We start from the raw sequence: 19,369 nt of genomic DNA on the forward strand, positions 1-19,369 counted from the left end.
GTTGCTATAGCACTGATAAAACAACATATCTACTATATTGGTGGACTAAGACAGAACTGTGTGTAAATCAGGGTTTAAAATAATAATAAAAAAATTCAATCTCCTCCGTAATTAATAATATGGATGATAATACTTGCATTGGTCTGTTTTTACCAATTTGTCTTGCAACATTTGTGAAGATAAATGAGTAAACTGTATTTATTGTCAGCAGTCACCGCTCACAGAAAACGCAGTGGAAGCTTTTTACTTGAACAACAGCAAGCATTTTGTTGTCAAATTTATCAAACAGAGCTGCCGGAGATTCTTAATTCATTTTTGTTTTTTGGTGTTTTTTTGTTTTGTTTTTTTAAATCAAATCAATGTCACTTGATTTATGCTCATCCACTAAGCGCATCTCTGGATAATGCATCTGGTTGAAGCGTTGCATTTATTAATTACAGGAAAATAATTCTACCCTCTGATCCTCCTACATCCGCCTGCATATACAGTACAAAATAAACAGTGGGGGCAGAAGTCGAGGTGAAAAGAAGAAAACCGAAATTCCTGTCACCTGTGGGTTTTTTTTTCATGTATTTGACCTTTGACCTGTGACCTTGTCCTCCTCCTGCGTGACACCACAGTGTATAGAAACATAATATCAACACTACCACCACCCAAAGCCACAGCTGCCCTAAATGAACCGCATTTGTAATTATCAAAATCATTTTGTTATGTTTTATTTTTTCATGGTTAATACACCAGTATGTAGAAGCTCTTTAACCAAAATGATATTTTTAATGCTGAAATACAACAGAAGTATTAGTTTGATGTTAGGCTTTATTAACCCACCAACCCACATTTTGGCCGCTTTCCTCCATTTCTATGTTTAAACGTACATAAGAATGTACAATAAAGAGTTTCTTATATCCTTTTTTTTCTCTAAAGATGAATTTTATAAACACACCTGCGCATGAAGTACTCAAAATGTTTAAAATCGGATTGAATTTGTGAAATGTGGAAATACGTCACAGTTCAAAGTTCTAAACTAAAGAAAAAACTGTCTATTTTGTGACTTCTGCACGAGTATTGCTCCTTTATATCACTACTAAAAATGTGACATAAAATAAATCATAACTTTGACTCAACAACACATAAGAAGACGAAAACAGCGACTCCTGAATATGTGACCTATAAACCTTTGTGTGTCCGCAAACTGTCGGGTGAGTGTCAGGTGTGTGTGTGAGAAAGAGAGCGAGGCAGAAAGTGCAAGACATTTGTAGAGGAGGGATGAAGGTAGGAGCTGCAGATACAGAGCAAAAAAAAGAATAATTGGGTAGACTGTTACAGTTACAGAAGGCGTGAACGAGACAGCTTTAGAGAGAGGAGTGAGGATTGACAGGAAGTGAGAGAGCAAGACCTCAGCAGCAGTCAGTGAGCACAGGTCGGCACAGAAGACACACAAACGGTTCAAAAACGCCAGCTCGTCGTGCAAATAATGCAACACTGTGCACACGAGGGGTATTTGGTGATATATCCTTGTCCATCTTCGTGCAATGGGATAATTGGAGGGCAAGCATCAATATAAAAGACAGAGGAAGCGACATTATGCTGTGAATAAGAAGACAAATCCTGCACTTCAATAACAAATATCGTGATGTATCACTATGTGACTGTCATGCGATAAACTGACAATCACAGAACCCTTGTATCGGGATTATTATTGGTGTCGTGGACCGTGTATCGTATTGTGAGGTTCCGTGGGATTCTCAGCCCTAGTGCACACTCTGAAATACAACTGCACCACGCGCGTACGTCTGCACTGGCGAAAAACACAAAGAAGCCGGTGTAAGATTTTCCTTGTGTTGCTGCTTCTATTTTTACTGCCTCACCACCACGCGCCACACACACACACACATCTGCACCTTTTCTCAGAGCCATGAAATGAACTGACATCAGTGTCAGGAAATATGATAATTATGTGTGGCTCATTTGCATTTCCTTTATTCACCGAAGATTTAACGGCAAAGCAATTACTCTCAGCATATTTCATACTGTATGTTCAGACACTATAAACAAATACAGCGGATACAGTGGATGTGTTTTTTAATCACAGAACACTCAATAAAGTTATTCAGTTTTAGCAGATTTAACGAGTTTATGTGGGTCACTATAACACGCCATGTGTAAGACTATGCTGTGCTCATGAATATGGCATGAATTAGTCTTGTGATTATAAAAATGATGAAACAGTTATGAATACCATGCATGTATTTTATGTACTTCAACTTACACAGTAATATAGAATATACTGCCCAGCCTCCGTCATAATAGTAGTGTAGTAATTGCCAGTTCAGATTTCATTTATATTAATGTCTAAAACTGGATTGTAATTGCAGCTGAACAAAAGGAGCTGGATCTCAACCACACTCAATTGTCTGGACTGATCAGCCGATTGAATTGGGAGCAGCGGAGCCTAAATTGTTTAAATGATCTAGTAAAAATCAGTTGTTTGCAAGATTGAAAAACTCACCAGTGTGCTCAGCTCTCCTCTCTGCTCCCCCAACTCCCCTCTCTCTCTCTCCTTCCTCTCTCTTTCAGTAAAACAAAGGGCAGAGGAAACTTCACAGGTTTTTCTGGTACGAGGCCTCGTGACTTTATCGCTTCAATATTTATATCATCCTGCAAATGCACACACACACACACACACACACAGATTTCACATTAGAGAGATCAGCAGTTTTGTTTGGTGCCGTTTGTTGTGGTTTAGTTTCTTCTCTGGTGTGACTGTGTTTGTTTAGTGAGCGCGTGTTTTGTTGGTTTGGTGCTGTTTCGCGTGTGGTGTGTAACACACATAACAGCCAGAGGAAATGAAGGGGGGGGAAGGAAGGGGACACACTTGGACACAGACACATTGTTCTAGGAACACAATACTGCCTGTTCCAATGTGAACAACTGAGCTGCCCACTCTGCTCTGCTGACAGCACGATTGTCAACGTCCTGGTCGACTTTGATCTTGCAGCATCTCAAAGGTTTATTTTTATACCTCATGTGTGAGATACAAGTTCACCGACGTGAAGGCGAAATGTTTCCATTTGCTTCTAATACATGAAACACTGAAGAAGAAGAATACTGCTGCTGTGACGCAGGTGGCTGCTTTAGTCTTTGCTTGTGTGTCTTCTCCGTTGTACAGTCACGCTGTGGGCCAAATTCAGCCTTTTGTCCATGTGATTGAGGCAAAATGAAGTTTTCTTTGGGAATAATGAACTCACAAAACAAACTGCTCCACTGAAATAAATGGGTGTTTGTGTGTCTGGGCCCTTATCTTTCCTCTGATAATTAGAAAACCTACCTTAATCTTAGCACCTTAGAAGAAAGAGGTGAACTTCTTGCCAAAACCGGTGATAGCTGCGGAAAATTGGACAGGAAAAGGACGTGTTAACGTGCGGTGTGAAGTGAGAAACTTGACAGAAAGATGTGTTGGCATTCAGGAAAGATTGTTATTACACTTTGGAATTCATTTAATACTTGATTTGGAAACATTTTATTTTGTCAATAAGTCTACGTTTAAATAAAATCATAATTAACATATAGACACTTATAAGCTCTATCAATAATCCACTTATAAGACGTCATAAGATGCTAATTCATTTATAATACTAAAAGTACAATAGTATAATTGTTTGTAATGTTCATAATGTTACACAGATACTTCTTGTAAATCTTTGCCTCAGCTTTGTGTATGTAGTTTTCATTTTAGCGGATATTTTTTTTGTCTCTTTGTTTTCATTATGTTGTACTCATTTGCATATTATGTACATTCAAAGCAAGTAATTATAGGCAAAAGCAGTTGCACACATGGCTTGAGTGCTTTATTACTAAAGACCTAAAGAAGAAAGTCTGGAGGTTCTGAAGTACAGTATGTTGAAAACCTTTAATGTGCATACAGTATTTTCCAAATTCAGTCATTTGTCGTTGTTAAATTCACCGTCCAACAAGAAATATCTCTTAAAACAGATGTTTGGAGGTTGATATGTACAGGAAGTCATGAAATAAGGAAAATATTACAGTACAGTAACAAATATAAGTATACTTGATTATATATAAATGTGTATATATATATATATATGTATACAGTATATATATATCTCCCAGTTTGTTATACCTTCTCCCAGTTTGCCGGCCTGCTCAGCAGCTCCTCCCGGCAGGATCTTGGAAAACACGTTGTCTCCCTCCATGCCCGGCTGACCTGCTGCTGCACTGCCAATGCCTCCTGGTCTCGGTGCGGCCTTGGAGCCTGGAGACAAACAGTCAGTGGAAGACGAAAACAAAGACAAAAAGATCCAAAGGAAATATGGAATCAGTATATCAGTATCAGTAGAACGTAAACAGTGTCCGCCAACTTTGCTAACAGTTACGCTATCGGTGAAGTATTCCTTTAAGTTTATAATTGTTATCATTTTTTTCTTTACTTATGATAACTTTCTTAGTCCAGTGTGTAACATTTTGTTTAAATTATTTTCATTTGGCAGAAATGTTGCAATGAGTGTAAAATCACCTGCTTGTATGAATTGTAATTTTTTTTTTTATTATTATTTATGTCAAAAACTCAAACAAATGGTATTTTAAATATGTTTTATACACCCAAAATCTTTTTGTTTTTCTTTATTTAAAATTGTTAATACACTATTTTAACATGCAGTAAACTGTAAATAACAGCCAGATATTGAACGTTATTCTGGCAAAATAACATTTTCTGGTCCTTTTATTGTTCAAATGAGCAAATAAAAGTCCAGACAGACATTTTGAGGCTTAGGTGTTAAAGGGTTAAAGTCCTCCAGTAGCAATAGTTGCCCTATTTAAGTTTTCCTCCAGCCCCATGACGCTACAGATTCAGCCACTTCAGCCTGTTACTCTTGTATTGTCTTGTTCTGACCAGGAAAATTATGGATTTATCGTAACTGACTTACTAAGTTAAAGTCCTCAAAGGCAAATTTATTCCCAGAAAGACTGAGCATGAATAAGTGCCTGTAGGACAGGATGTCTTTTAACCCAACATGCCAAAAAGAAGTGTTGGAAATGTCAGAAAAAAGTAAAGCACATATATATCGATTGGCCGTTTAATTACCAAGGAGGCGTCCGTCTATAAGCATCTACTCCTTTTACCTACCCGGCAAATTAACTAAACCACTAAATACCATATTGACTAGTGTGACTTGGCATATTCAGGCTGATCAAGTGTCATGGCGTGAAACCTGTGTTTTCCAATGTGGGATTATCTGAAGATAAATCTCAGATTAGATGAGACAGCACACAGCAGTTACATAATATGGACACAGTGGTTTGCAGCTGGCAAAACATGGGGATGTGTGTGTGCGTGTGTGTACCTATGCCTGTGAGTGGGGGCTGAGCTGCTTTTGAAGCCATGACAGGTGCTGCCTTTGCTCCAATTGCTGTCACAGGGGGCGTGTCGATCTTGGCCTGCAGAAAAAGATGGAGGAGAAAAAAAAGGGAGAGAATGTGAAGAAAAACACAAACGCCTCAGTGTTTACCCTCGTTTACAGTACAGCATTTGAAATCAAAACAGAGGAAGCTGGTGAATCATGAAAATGATTCACAGAGACGTTACTTTTGGTACGAGGACGACTGAGAGAGAGAGAGACGCTCGCCTCCAGTGTTGTGACAGTTTACTGACCAATAAAAATGATAAATAGACCTTGTCAACACACTCAAATCTGTGGGAAAAAAGAATATCAGTTACCTATTTCTCCTTTCACAGAGAGCAGTGCCTTCTCTAGGAAAATCATATGTGGTTATGGCTAAAATATCTAAGATGGGGAATGAATTTCTGATTACTGCAGCAGATAGCATATTGACACAGCTGCCCTCAGTAAACAGGGATTCACACACTTGATATGAGGATTATCACATAATATCATACAATAACATTTCAGACACTGTAGCCAAACAGCTAAACATGGCACATGATACATTTACTGCGCTACCAGAGAACAGCCTCAGGGAAGATGTACAGCAGATCTTTCCTGGAAACCATCACAATTAGTTATTAACGCGTGTGAACGCAGGAAATATGGCCCATTTCTCTGTATTTATTACTACCAGTGTCATCTGTTTTCTCTTTTATGAAATAAACCTGATGTGACAGATTCAGGACTCTTACCACTTTGTCATATATAATTCTAGATTTGTTTGCCACAGACTCCAGTTTAGCCGCAGCAAAGCAGACGTGAAGCCTTATCATGCAGAGTGCAGCATTTTGCCATTCAGAGCCACTTAATCAATGCTTTTAATTACACAATGGACCGAAACATGAGGGTGCAAGTGAAAGAGTTTGCAGACTGAATAATTGCCCATGCCAGAATTTACATATACTCTTTATGGCTTCCTGTCACAATGAAGCTTTCAGAATAATTTCAGGAGAACTTGATATCGCACCGTATGAATTATTTCAATTTGCTCTCAGTGCCGCAATATGGAAATCATGAAAGCCTTTCAGCAGTGGAAGTGAATGTCATGAATAACTTTGAAATACTTCCGTAACGGTTCACGATACCTAACGTTTTTTCATTATTTCAGCGCCTGATCACAACTCACTCTCATTTCAGATTTACTCACCATGGTGACTGGTGTGGTTCCCACCGGACCCGTCTGCCTGGTTTGCCCCATAGGTCCACCTGCTGGTCCCATCTGCCCTGGCTTAGGCTGGCCTTGCCCCATGCCCATGCCCATGCCTTGACCCTGGGTTGGGGTCTGCTGCTGAGGGCCAGATGTTGCTAAGGCGCCAGGCTGACCTGTCCTTGCAGCTGATGTCTGAGCTTGTTGTTGGAGCTGGGCCCTCTGTCCTGGTCCCCCATCTGTTTGGGAACCAGGACCCCCCTGTCGTCCTGATCCTGTGGGCCCACCAGCTGGGCCCTGAGCTCGTGAAGAGCTGCTACCAGATCTGGAGGAGCCTGAATGGAGGACAGCGTCATTAACAGATATTTTGGGAAAGGTTTGCACTTATTTTTCATAACTTAAACAAGAATTAGAGATGGTACAAGGAAGGCCGCAAGACTGAGCAACCACATCACACACATACTATGAGAGAAAACAGATAATTTGCAGTGCCCTAAATCATACCTGACTATCACCACAAGTCTGAACCTATTAGGATTGAAAAAATATAGCAGGGGCCAAAGACACTGTCTAAGCTGAAAGCCAGTCATCTAATACATTTTAAATTATGAATTAAAGAAACTAAGAGAGAAGTCAAATTTAAAATAAAATATATGTTAAGATTATTAGTGAACAAATACTAAGCCTGTTTTCTACGTCCATCTTTTGGATGGACACGACTGTTTTTTTTTCTTTTTCATGAGCAATGATCATACCAGACATTTAATGCGTTTGCTACCAAAAACACAACCATGGAGATCCTCTGAAAAGTTGCACTTACTGCCGTTAATTTAAAAGCTGTTGATCCCTGAGGAGACAGTTGATTTTCAAAGAACATCAAACTCCATCCGCACAAGGGATATTAAATATTTCTGCCTCAGGCTTTCATAAGAAATTAACAGGAACGATCTCAACTACAATGCCTGAGATGCCTAATGTCTGTGGCGTACATGAACACAATCGACTATATGCATGGAGCGTCACATACAACTACTGCAAAAATATAAGCCAGCCCCTTTTACTACCAGTCAGTTGTCTTTAAGGGGAAACTTTCCAATATAGATTGAAATCATCTATATTGTCTTATCGTATTTGTATGCTATTATTTGGCCTTACAGCAAAAAGCGCCCCAGTCCGATCCTTTCTGTGTGGAGTTTGCATGTTGTCCCTGTGTGTGCGTGCGTTTTCTACAGTTTCCTCCCAGTTGAAAAACATGCAAAGGTTAATTGCCCTGTAGCTGTGACTGAATGATTGCTCGTCTGTATATGTTGGCCCTGCGATGGACTAGCAACCTGTCTAGAGTGTAGCCCGCCTTTCGCCCTATGTCAGCTGAGATCGGTGCCAGTAGCCCCATAACCCTCATGTGGAGGATAAAGCGATAGACAATGGATGTCTGTAGTATTACAGTAAATTTTAGCCCACTGATTTACTAAAAAGTTTTGAAATAAAGTTTCAAATGTTTGCAAATAAGTGAATTATTTTACATTAAGACATTTTGGCTTATCTCATCATTCTGGATGGGTTCCAAACGATCTACACTGAGAAGAATTTGAATGAGGTCGAATTTTTTTAATCCTAAAATGAAAAGAGCAGGTCATTTTGCCAAAATGACGTAACAACTAGCAAAAAAACACCCATACCCTTTTACTTTGCATTATTGAAACAATGTCAAAGCCCTTAGTAAGTCACCTTCCAAGTAGACAGCCAAGTTTGAATCCTGTCATGTGAACGGTAGGACAGTTATGCAATCGACAGACAGACAGATCAGATGGAACAGACGGATGGAAGTGTAATATACTGTACATCATACCTTTGTTGTCTTTGAAGAGATGCAAAATCAATTAAAAACTGTATTGATTTAATGTTCAGGTAACAAGTAGTTGGATAACATGTGTTCTGTAGTGTCAAAGACTTTGAGATTTACAAAAAAAATATTAATTAATAATCATTATAATAATATTATAATAAAAATAATAACTTTGATTTACACTGAGATGTAAACCTGATGTTGGGTGAAAGGATGTCCTGTGTACCTGCTGGTTGGCCCTGCATGTCAAGTGGCTGCTGGGATTTGCTGCGTGAGGATCTGTGTGGATCTCCCTGCCTGGAGGAGCGCTGGCCATGATGGTGTCCGGATGGATCCCGTGAGTAGTCAGAAGCGTGGTAGCCCCCTGACCTCGATTCTCCACGCCTTCCCGAGGAAGAAGATCTTCCTGATGGGTCGTGTCTCAACGATGGGTCTTTGGGGTGTGCCTTGGATGACCTTGAGGACCGTTCGTCTGAATGACGTGACGAGGTTGAGTGACGACTAGTGCTACCATGGTGCCTGTGGTCACGGGACGAAGAGTGTCGCCCTCCATGGCCATACTCATCCTGGGGCCACAGGTCTTCCTCGGGAGGCTCATCATAGTCATGGTAGGTATGTTTGACAGCGTGCCGGGTTCTCCCAGTTGAGTGGCTCCCGCCGTAGTGTCGAGAACTGGAGCGTGGCTTCTCAAACCAGTCTGTTTCTTCCTGGCCCAGGTGGTAGGCTTTGGAAACCGAGAGCAGATCACAGTCAATCTCCATGTCGTTTGGAGACAGCGGCATGCAGGCTGAGAGAAGAAAGGAGACAGGAAGAAGACCAAACGCATGCAAAAGAAAGGAAGAGGAAGGAGAAGACAGAAAATAAAATAAAAGGTTTTACATCCATGCAATATATACACGCCATAATGCCTTGACACATTAAAGACTGTGTAAAGAGGACAAAACAAACACTGCTAAACTGGCCATTGTGGCAGATGTTTTGGTGCTCAAATTATTTTCAGCTTCCAAACAACTGCCCTGCAAAAGAGCAGTCTCTCTTTGAAATTATTGATGCCATGAGTATGATTATTGCAGTGAGGCAATAAAAAGTAAAGCTTATGTAGAATTGTTTGTGAGGGACAGTTTTGCAGTGTAAACAATAAATAAATGAAAACATATATAATACCAAAGACATAATTATATATAAAACCCTGTAAAGACAACACAATGCATCTGTGTCGTGCAAAGAAGACCTTTCAAGTGAATCAGTGCAGCGAACGAAGAAAACGACCACGTCGAAGAACCATGCGAGTACTGGACAGACAGACGATTGGACGAACAGGCGGAAGTACGGACAGGCAGGCAGACAGACAGACAGCAGTCCACTGATAAGAGAGCTCCAAGTGACTTAGGAAGAAGAAAACATCAGCATGCAACAGCTATCACTGTCTTTCTTTTTCTTTGCTAAGCCTAGCCTCTGGGTGGGTGGGGGACGTTTAGATAAACGGAGGGGGCAGTAGTAGGAGGGCGTTCATCTCCCAGAATTACCTTCACTGTCTGACACAGCACAATAATAATCGTCTATAATGTATGTATCATCCGATTTGTAGACATGTGTCCTGGGAAGGTCCCGTATGTGGTCTTGTACATCTGGCAGCGAGTGGCTGGAACCATACTGGCCGTCATAGCAAGGATATTTACTGCTGCGACTGTCATATGGGTTGGGACCTAAGCTTGATGATCGACCAGAACCCATGAACCTCCCCAGTGGACTGAGGGGACTCTCCTCTTCAGAGTACTGTCGGGTTGGGTGGCGCCCCTGGCTATAGCTGGATCGGTAGGAGCGATCATCCCTTTCATAGGATCGGCTGCGATAACCAGAGTAGTCCCTGGCTGAGATCTTGTCCATGCCATAGCCAGTGGAACGGGAGCGGCCAGTGGAGGTGTAGTAAATTCGATCATCGTCGTCCACCATCGAACCACAGTATCGACTGCCATGAGTAGTGCCACTGCCACCATCAAAAGCACTCCTCTTGAAGCCATAATCCTCAATCAGCTGGCGCCCTCGAATGTGGGAAGAGGAGTATGTCCCACCTGTTCCGGAGGCATAGGAGGCCAGGTCTGCCTCAACATCCCGAGCCTCCTCAATGGGAGAAAACTTGGAGATTTTTTGCTCCATACTCCCCAGTTTTCTGTGCTTGCTGCGCTTGGAGGACATGACAGCAGGAGCCATAAGGCTTCTGGAGGATGGCGAAGGTTTCTGTACCCCGGAGCGAATGCTGCCATGTTTGTAGTCATAGTCATAGTAATAGGAGGATCCCCCACCCATGCTAGAGCTCACGCTGCTGCTGCTGCCCCCTAGAGGTCCGTGCCTGTAGCTGCTCTTACCCCTGCCATGGTGGTCGTACAGCTCTTCCTGCATCGCTGCTTCCTCCTCGGGTGCCCTGCCATACGAGGAGCCGCCACTTCCCCCACGCGTTGTGCTGCCAATGGTGCCGCTGTGGCTATGGATGTCACCTGGATATCGCCCACTGCTGCCATGATGCATCATGTCCACTGTCGTCGTGCCCAGCCCATCTTTTGCCGTCAGCTCGCTTACATCGTCGATCATCATGTAGTTCCTTGGGATGTTTTGCTCTAAGCCAGGAGCCCCGTACATCCCCTCTGCTGTGCTGTAAGTTGAGGGACTGTCTACAGAATGCCCATAAGCATTGGAAACTGTAGAAGTGTACTGTCCATACGAACTGGCTGTGGTGGTAGTGTAGCCATAAGTATTAGCAGTGGTTGTAGTATACTGGCCATATGAACTAGCTGCAGTTGAAGTATATTGTCCATAAGTGCTGGGTGGCACAGTGGCATACCCACCATAGCTGCTGGAGACTGGTGCTGAGCCATAGGGGCCATAGGAGCTGGCCATGGTTGTTGTTCCAGTGTACTGACCATATGCAGGAGCTGCACTGGAATAAGTAGCATCCTGGGCTGTGGTTGTGACCACAACTGTGGGATTGCTGATTGTCTCATAGTTGGTGGGCATTTTGTGTTCCAGATCGGCTAGTGAGGTCTGCCTCGGTCTTCCAGGATGGACAGTCAGGATATCGGCTTGGGGCTGCACAGGGTATGGGGCGGTCTGGCTAGGGTAGGACACAGCACTGGGATATGGTGAGCTGTGGGTGGGGTATGGAGGTTGACCTGGTGGTGCAGGCCCAAAACCTGTCTGCCCTGGCTGAGGCTGAGGTGCAGCTGGTAGCCCCATGTCTGTCTGGGGGTATGGGGGCTGAGGTTGGGGGTAGGTGTGGGAAGGATATGAGGTTTGAGATTGGTAAGCAGGTCCTGGAGGGGGGATGTGGCTTTGGAGGGGTGTAGGCTGTGGCAATGCCTGGGACTGAGACACTGTTGGATAGGGAGGCTGGTTGAATGTTGCAGACTGGTATGGCACACTTGACTGTTGAGCGGGTGCTGCAGGTTGGCTCTGGGGGTACTGACAAGAGAGGAAAGATGAGGTTGGTGGGTACTGGGCTGCTGTGTTCAGTTCACCAGTGAACTGGCTGAGGGGGGCAGTACTTGGCCTTGTTGTCAGTAGCCCATTGGTCTCATGTGATGCAGCAGCTGCTGCTAAACGCAGATTATTCAACTCGCTATCAGACATATAGTCCCTCGCATCCCCCATACACCTCAGGTAGGCAATATCCCTCCTCTCCCTTTCCTTGACCAATGTCTCTTTCCTTTGGTGGATTCCCAACTCTAAGTATCTCAGTTTTGCATCAATCTCCTTCTCTTCCTCCTCCAGTTCAGCCTGCTGCTTTCTCAGCTTGGTCGACTCTTGCTCCACAGCCTTGAGCTCATGAGTGAGGTCTTTGAGGAGGCTGGCTTTAGCTGCCAGGCCAGACCGAGAGCTGGGCTTGAGGCTGGGCACGGAGGGCAGATAGACCTGTTGAAGGGCAGGTGTCATCATGGGCAGATGAGCTGATGCAGTAGTCTCCTCTGGAGGAGGGCTGGGCAGAGTTCGCTTGACCTTTCGGAGCAGTGAGCTCTGTTGAAGGGCTGCCAGCTGGAGACAGAGACAGGGAGGGAGCGATGGGAGCACAAATGAAGTATGGAACGAAATGGGTTGGAGAACAAAGGAGTGTAGAGAGTGATTAATGTGATTACAGTGAGCAAGTTGAATAAAAAGAAATGTGAGATGGAAAAAAGTCAGGGTAAGAAAAGTTGTGGAGAAAATAAGATATGTTTTTGGAAACAGGGATTATAGGATGGCCCAATACAAAATAGGAACATGATGAAGGAAGAAATTATAATTAAGAGATTTAGGACAAAAAAAGAATGAATATCATTGTGAGGGGAGCGGTAGGATGAAGTGAGCAGAGTAAAGGGGGATGATGTGAACATGTAAGATGAAATAAAAATGAGTAAAAAATGGTAGAGAAAAGGAAATATTGTTGAGGGAGGTTAATTCAAATGAAGTGGGGTTGAGATGAACAGAACAGGGAGGGGAGAAGAGAGGAAAACTCAAAGAGAAAAAAAGGTCAAGGAACATAAAAACAAGAAGAGGACGCAACGGTAGGATATATACAGAAGACAAAGGAGACACAAATAGACACAGAGACAAGGACAACAGGAAACAAAGGTGGATTTGTGTTAGAAGACACAAATACAAACTTATTAACATGGCAACTGTTCTACAAATCAATCTAACAAATTAATTATATTTCTTTTAATAAAAACAATTGAAAGATAGCTGTCAGCCCCATACTGTGAAGGAGTCAGAATATTTATATTTTACTCAAATGCATACAGACATTACATTTTTATTATTTTCTGGTGCAGCTATATATGGAAATGAACCTACAAGCAATGTGTTTGTGTAATTTTGTTCAGTTGAATTTGTTTTCTTGGCCTTGAATTGTGGACTGCTTTGACTGCTTTTGCCTCTAGCTTGCTCTGAAATGAATGTCTGAGTTAATCTTTTCTTTTTTCATATGTCACAGCATTTGGAATTTGAAAATAGATCATGCTGTGTTGTTCATCATGTCGGCCTGTGTGTGTGGAGGCGGTGACGTATTTAAAAAAAAAATCCCCTCAGGAACTTATTAATCATATAATCCAAGCATGTGGGCAGTGAAAATATACCCCTGACACTTCACAGCATTGGAGGAGAGAATATTTTATAGTATGAAAAATCACACAGCTACGATGACTCAATATTGATGAGGGGAAGTTAGACCATGACACTTATTAATCGAGGGGCTTTAATCCAATACATCAGCAATTCATCTTGCAAGCACTAGTGCAGTATTGGAAAAATCTAGTTAATTACAGAAGCATCACTTTGACAGATTTGACCACAGAACAAACAAACAAGAGTTGCAGTCAGGGCTGGAAGTAAGGCTAGCTTAAAACACGATATATATTCCACAGTCAAAATACATACATAATTGGTAATTACGTTAATTGGAAACTCTAAATAGGGCTGCTGGCGACCTGTCCAGGGTGTACCCCACAGTTCATAGTCAGCTGGGACTGGCTTCAGCCAAGTTGCAACCAGTAGTAAAGTCACCCATCAGAATCAGAACTCCTGTTCTGAAGCCTCGGGTTTCACAATTGGGTTAGCGATTTAAAAGGGGAAGTTCACAGAGGTCATCTGCAACCCGCTTTGTTGCTGTTCCCCCCTAAAGCACAATGTTGGTGTATTATGTTGGTTACACAGTGATTTCAGTCAAGTTAAAGTATTTTAATAACTAGATGATTGTAAAAAGTAAAATGAAATAGCTGCTTTGTGTGGTGCAGCTGTGCACTACATCAGCAGAGATCAGTAGAGAATTTCTCTCAAGGATAATGAGTTCCTTATTAATTCAGTCTTAGAAATTAATCATTTTACTCAAGAACATTCTCACATGAGAGCAGTTTACCACCTGCCATTGCTCCCTGTAATAGATTTAATGCATACAACTGTAATTTTGTAGATGTATTGCTCCTGCTTTATAAGTAAACACGCCATACCGATACTGAAGTACAGTTTTTTTCTATGCCATAATCTATCAAAGTAATTCATCGATGTCCTTATCATGGATGAACAAAGGTATACATTTAGCAGATGATCACCAATGAATATTAGGGTGCATCATCATCATTATCAACGTACAAAAAGTAAAATGAACAAGCAGAAACATTTTCAGTCTACCTTGTTAAGAGTTAGTTGTAAGTGGGCAAGTTGTTGAACACGTTTCTTGGACAAAATATGTAGAATAAAAGTAAAGTTGATACTGCATATTGGTTTGCTATTTGGCATTTGTAGTAAATTTGGAATGGGTGAAACCTAATAGACTGCTTGCCCTAAACGATATAGAAAACAAAAGAATCATAAAATATGAAAACTCCATAACAATCAGTCATCATAACATTCACATAAAACATTCATGCACTCACAAAATAAAAACTGTAGATTTAAAGGCATTGTCCTGTAGAGGTCTTTCAATATTTATGCCTTGTTATGCAAGTTTTGACTCGACTGAACAACATAAAAGTCAAACTATTGTCTATGTCTAAAGCAAGTGCAGTCCAAGGGCTCCCCATCCAATCAATAACCAAATATGTTTTATTCTATATTTCTACTTCTAGATTTGTTTCTCAAATGTATCTGATGTTGAACCTTGAACATGAACTTCCTCTGTGGACTCTGTGGAGCAAAGCAGTGGAGTTCACCACATCAGCTGTAAGTGAATTATATTTGTTTTTGACTGAGCACATGCACTTAAGAAATGTCCATCTCCTCCTTTAAGGGAGGTCAAAGGTGTTGCAGTTAAATGTCAGTACATTTTATTCTCTTGAGAAACACTTGAAGTAACAGTGAAATACTCCGCCACTGCCTCAAGACAGGAATGTGTTTGACGCCATCTCATTTTCAGACCAACACTCACTCACTCACACACAGTGGATATGCTTTTGGATGGTTTGTGTTTGTTAACAACAAACAGCTAATGCAACACATGCAAATGGCCTATTTTTAGCAAAAATATTAGCATAGTATGAAGCTTAGTAGAAGCATACGTAAAAGCTTCACAGTAGCTCCGTGTTCATTCTGATTGTTTCTTATTATTATTTTATTTTAATGTGTAAAAATAACAGCATGAGTTAAGTGACTTTACCTGGCTCTGAAGGGCTTGTTGTTGATACAGGGTCAGCCTGGCTTTGGTGTGTTCATCTGTAGTTGGGCTAAGGGACTTAGGATCTGACATGGATCTTTGGGTGCTCTTGATGGGTCGGGGCATAGATGGGTGTCGCTGGGGGGACTCAGCTGTGTAGGACTTCTGCTGTGGTGTGACATGGGCCTTGTTCAGCCGCTCACTAGACAGGGAAGTCTCCAGCAGGCGGTGAGGGGACACCGGGGAGACAGGAGAATAGAGGACTTGCGGAGATTTTGGATTTGTCTGCTGCTGCCGGATGATGCTGGAGATGGACTCGTTGTGGAGGTGGTTGTGAGGCTGGTAGTTAATGTCAAGTGGGTCAGGGCGACGTCGCTCAAACTTGGCTGCATTTGCTGCAATGTGCTGCTGCTGGCGCTGCTGGGTCAGAAGGTCTGATGTACCGGATTGTTGTGTTCCACTACTCGTGGAGGAAGAATAAGGACTGACTGTAGTTGGTACACTAAGTTGTGGAGCTACAACACCTTGTGACTGGGCTTCTGGGTCAGTTTGGCATGCAAGAGACTGCCCTTTTTGGGTTCTCTCAGGACCAGAGATGTAGTGTACAATCTCCACTTTATTTGGATCTGGTACTGTCACATGGATTGCTGGGGAGACTCTCCCTAGGTGCTCTACTTCTGTCTGGCAAGACATTTCCCTGATGGTCTGTACAGCAATGCTGGTAGATACCATCTTGGACATGTCTGTTTTTGTGTCAGGAGCTGTACTGGTTGTAGCAGTAGTGCTGTTGCTGGCGGCATTGGACTCAGAGTGCCTAGAGAAACGTGAGCGTCTTCGGCGGACCGGGTGTTCTGTCTCAGTTTTCTCGTCATCGTCATCTGTCTGGACTGAGCAGTCAACACTGCGACCTCTCCTCCGGGTGCGATGACGCATCATATACCTGATGATTAAGAGAAGATAAAAAGAAAGGATTGAAGTAATGCTTTGTTAGTCGTTATTTTTTCATAGTAATGTTTTAAAAGAACATGTTTTGTATTCAAAGTATGCATATACTGTATATGTTTTCTTTCCTGAGCTGTAGGTCTGAGCAAGTTGGAGGTGGAGTCTGGATCCTGCTCCCTGCTGACACACCTGCATCTCATCAAGCTAATTAACGAAGCTGCTCTTAAGGATGTCTCTGCTAGATTTTCTACGTCTCCAGCATGGTAATCAGGTTACTCGTTGTCAGTGCCTAGCTTGTGCTGCTACTTGTATTTACCAGTCTTACCTTGTTTCTCCTAGTTAATTCCTCGAGTTCTGGAAGTGACGGCTAGTCCTGTGCTACTGACCTGCCAACCTCCTTTGAACCTGTTCCTGCATATGACATCCTGTGGATTGCTCCTCTGCCTGCTCACCCTCGTACAGCTCAAGCAACCTCCAAGTACAACCAGTGGCTCCCCTCAAAGTCCTGTCAAGTATCTACGACAGTAAGATTTAACTTCCTGACATACATACCCTTGTATGAATTTATCTATGGACAATCCTCAACCTGGAAATAACATATCTCCTTTCTCCCAGAGGCTCTCACCTCACTCCTGGACAATCCCTCACATCCACTGACCCCTCGCATACCAGCAACTGTTCAAATAAACCTTTTTATCTAAAACTCAGTCTTGGTGATGTTCTGCTTTTTTTTCCACTTAAACTTGGCTCCATGAGCCGCGATGCATTCATTGTATCAACTAACACATAAAATAAAATTCAGTCACAATCGGTGACACTCTCCATATCTGTCAGTGTGAATACTGAATTTCCTGCATAACTGTGTGAAATATGACATGTTTCTAGGTGAAATTATATTCAGTTATTACGACCAGCCAAATTGTTGTACATACATACACACTTTCGGCGCAAACATGGCTCAGTGGTAGAGTTAGTCATCCTCCAACTTTAAGGTCAGGGTTCATTCTACAGCTCTGCATGTCAACATGATGATTGCTAATGGTGGCTGTACCAGTAGTGTGTGAATGACTATGACAGAAGTGTAATATAAAAAAAAAATGTGCAAATGTGCTGTATGAATGTGTGTGTGTTTGAGTGGGTGTGAATGAGTGAATGTAGTGTAAACAGCTTTGAGTTGTCATCTAGACCACAAAGGTGCCATACAAATACAAACCATTCACAGCTATCTAAAAACAGATGTGCTACCTATTGACCCTTTCACCCCACACATTCACACACATCTTTACCTCTCCTCCCCATCTTCGTCATCTGTCTGCACACAGCTGTCCACAATCCTGCGGGGGGAGCTGTAGAAGATCACACCATCACCATCCAAGATGTCCCTGCTCAGCCTGGTCATAGAGCTGTGCTTCCTGATGTTACTCCTGGTCTCCATGTGCTCTTCCTGGCTCCTCAGACACATCTCTGATGAGGAGTTGGGAAGGGAACGGGAGCCCATCTGAGAGTCAACGTAGGGGTGCAGGGGCTGTCCGTTTACATCCAGCTTAAAAAAAAGAAAGAAACTTGTTTCAAGATTGATAGGTGCTTAAAGTTTGCCCACTCACAGATCATTGATTCAGTTGAGAGTGAATGAGGTTTGTGAGTGCATCAACGTATCAACCCTAATGGTACATGAATAGATACGCATACAGTACATGCAAAGTAAATGAAATAAATGACTAAATGACATGTAATGTAATGTAAAATAAATACACCAAGCATGATGAGAGGAAAACACTGCATACAATTTGTTAAAAGTTAAATTTATTATTAGTATTATTATTTTTATCATCATTGTTGTTATTACTATTATTAGTATTATTATTATTAATACTACTACTACTAATAATAATAGTGGCTTAATGAACAGAGATATTTTTGCTGATATTATGTGCTGAAAAGTATTTCTTCCTTTTTTTTAAATGACAATGCTAGGATAGGTAGAATTGTGTCAAGGCAAGGGGACAGCCATGTGTGAGTATACAGATGTAAAAAAACATTTCGTATTAAGAGCTTCTTGAAGCATGCTTCTGTATTTGTACACTCTCTCCTGACATGTAAAAGCTTCAGGATCAATGCCAAAGGCTATCACATATGTCATACAATGTTACTCCCTTTACCTGGACGCTCTGAGCTGCAGCTGTTTTCTGTCTCTTTTGCTCTTCAAGCTGTTGCTGGAGCTGCTGTTGTAAAGACTGGATCTGGTCTAGCTGGGACTTCTGCTGGGCCAGCTGCTCCCTCTGGATAACAAGTTGTTTCTCACGTTCTTGCTGCTGTTGCTGCAAAACCTAAATAGAGTTGGTGGAAAGGAATCGGGAAAAGTGCACATGAACAAAAGTAGAGAGTGGACAAACGAGACATGAGAGAAGAGAGGATTGAGAGGAGAAAATAATGGAAATAACGACAAGATGTGTAAAAATAAAAGGAATTGAGAGAGAAAGAAAATAAAGACAAACAAGAACAAGGATGTTGACTTTTGGACATCTGGTTTTATACTTTTATAGTCACATTTCACCAATGCAAATTAAATTGCAAGACTTAAAATTGGATTTGGCATGAGGTTATTCTAAAGCTGATGGATTAGTTTTGATAATGGTTCCAAGTTAGTGGAAGTTTTATACAGCGCAAACCACAAGAATGGAAGTGAAACATAAAGTGCAGCGTGTGCTGGTCATTGTGTTTTTCAGTCGCATGATGCTCATAATTACATATTTAATGCATTTTCTCTGTTGCTTAAATGGCAGGCTGGAGCAAATAAGGAGTCAGCGGTTTGGCCTGGTAGGCTATGAGATGCATATTGAGCATTCCATCTC

At 42.0% G+C, this 19,369-nt stretch overlaps 1 protein-coding gene across 3 annotated transcripts in view; it reads right to left on the reverse strand.

The window, feature by feature from the left end:
* bsna (bassoon presynaptic cytomatrix protein a) overlaps positions 1–19,369 on the reverse strand; it is an 81,493-nt gene that overhangs the window by 1,995 nt on the left and 60,129 nt on the right. The window contains exons 6-15 of one of the 3 annotated variants that reach the window (XR_006361321.1): positions 18,677–18,844; positions 17,804–18,060; positions 15,579–16,515; positions 10,825–12,484; positions 8,685–9,182; positions 6,613–6,947; positions 5,364–5,457; positions 4,142–4,273; positions 3,329–3,384; positions 2,510–2,658 (exon numbers count right to left, since the gene is read on the reverse strand). Coding sequence is in view for 1 of the 3 variants with exons in the window: in XM_044038594.1 (XP_043894529.1) it covers positions 3,344–3,384; positions 4,142–4,273; positions 5,364–5,457; positions 6,613–6,947; positions 8,685–9,182; positions 9,985–12,484; positions 15,579–16,515; positions 17,804–18,060; positions 18,677–18,844 (4,962 nt within the window). In the remaining 2 variants the exon portion in view is untranslated. Of the gene's footprint in view, positions 1–2,509; positions 2,659–3,328; positions 3,385–4,141; positions 4,274–5,363; positions 5,458–6,612; positions 6,948–8,684; positions 9,246–9,984; positions 12,485–15,578; positions 16,516–17,803; positions 18,061–18,676; positions 18,845–19,369 lie in introns of all 3 variants that reach the window. The other 2 variants (XR_006361320.1, XM_044038594.1) reach the window with 2 other exon arrangements.

Source organism: Solea senegalensis, linkage group LG11 (genome assembly GCF_019176455.1).
Source record: "Solea senegalensis isolate Sse05_10M linkage group LG11, IFAPA_SoseM_1, whole genome shotgun sequence".
NCBI classification, from domain to species: domain Eukaryota; kingdom Metazoa; phylum Chordata; class Actinopteri; order Pleuronectiformes; family Soleidae; genus Solea; species Solea senegalensis.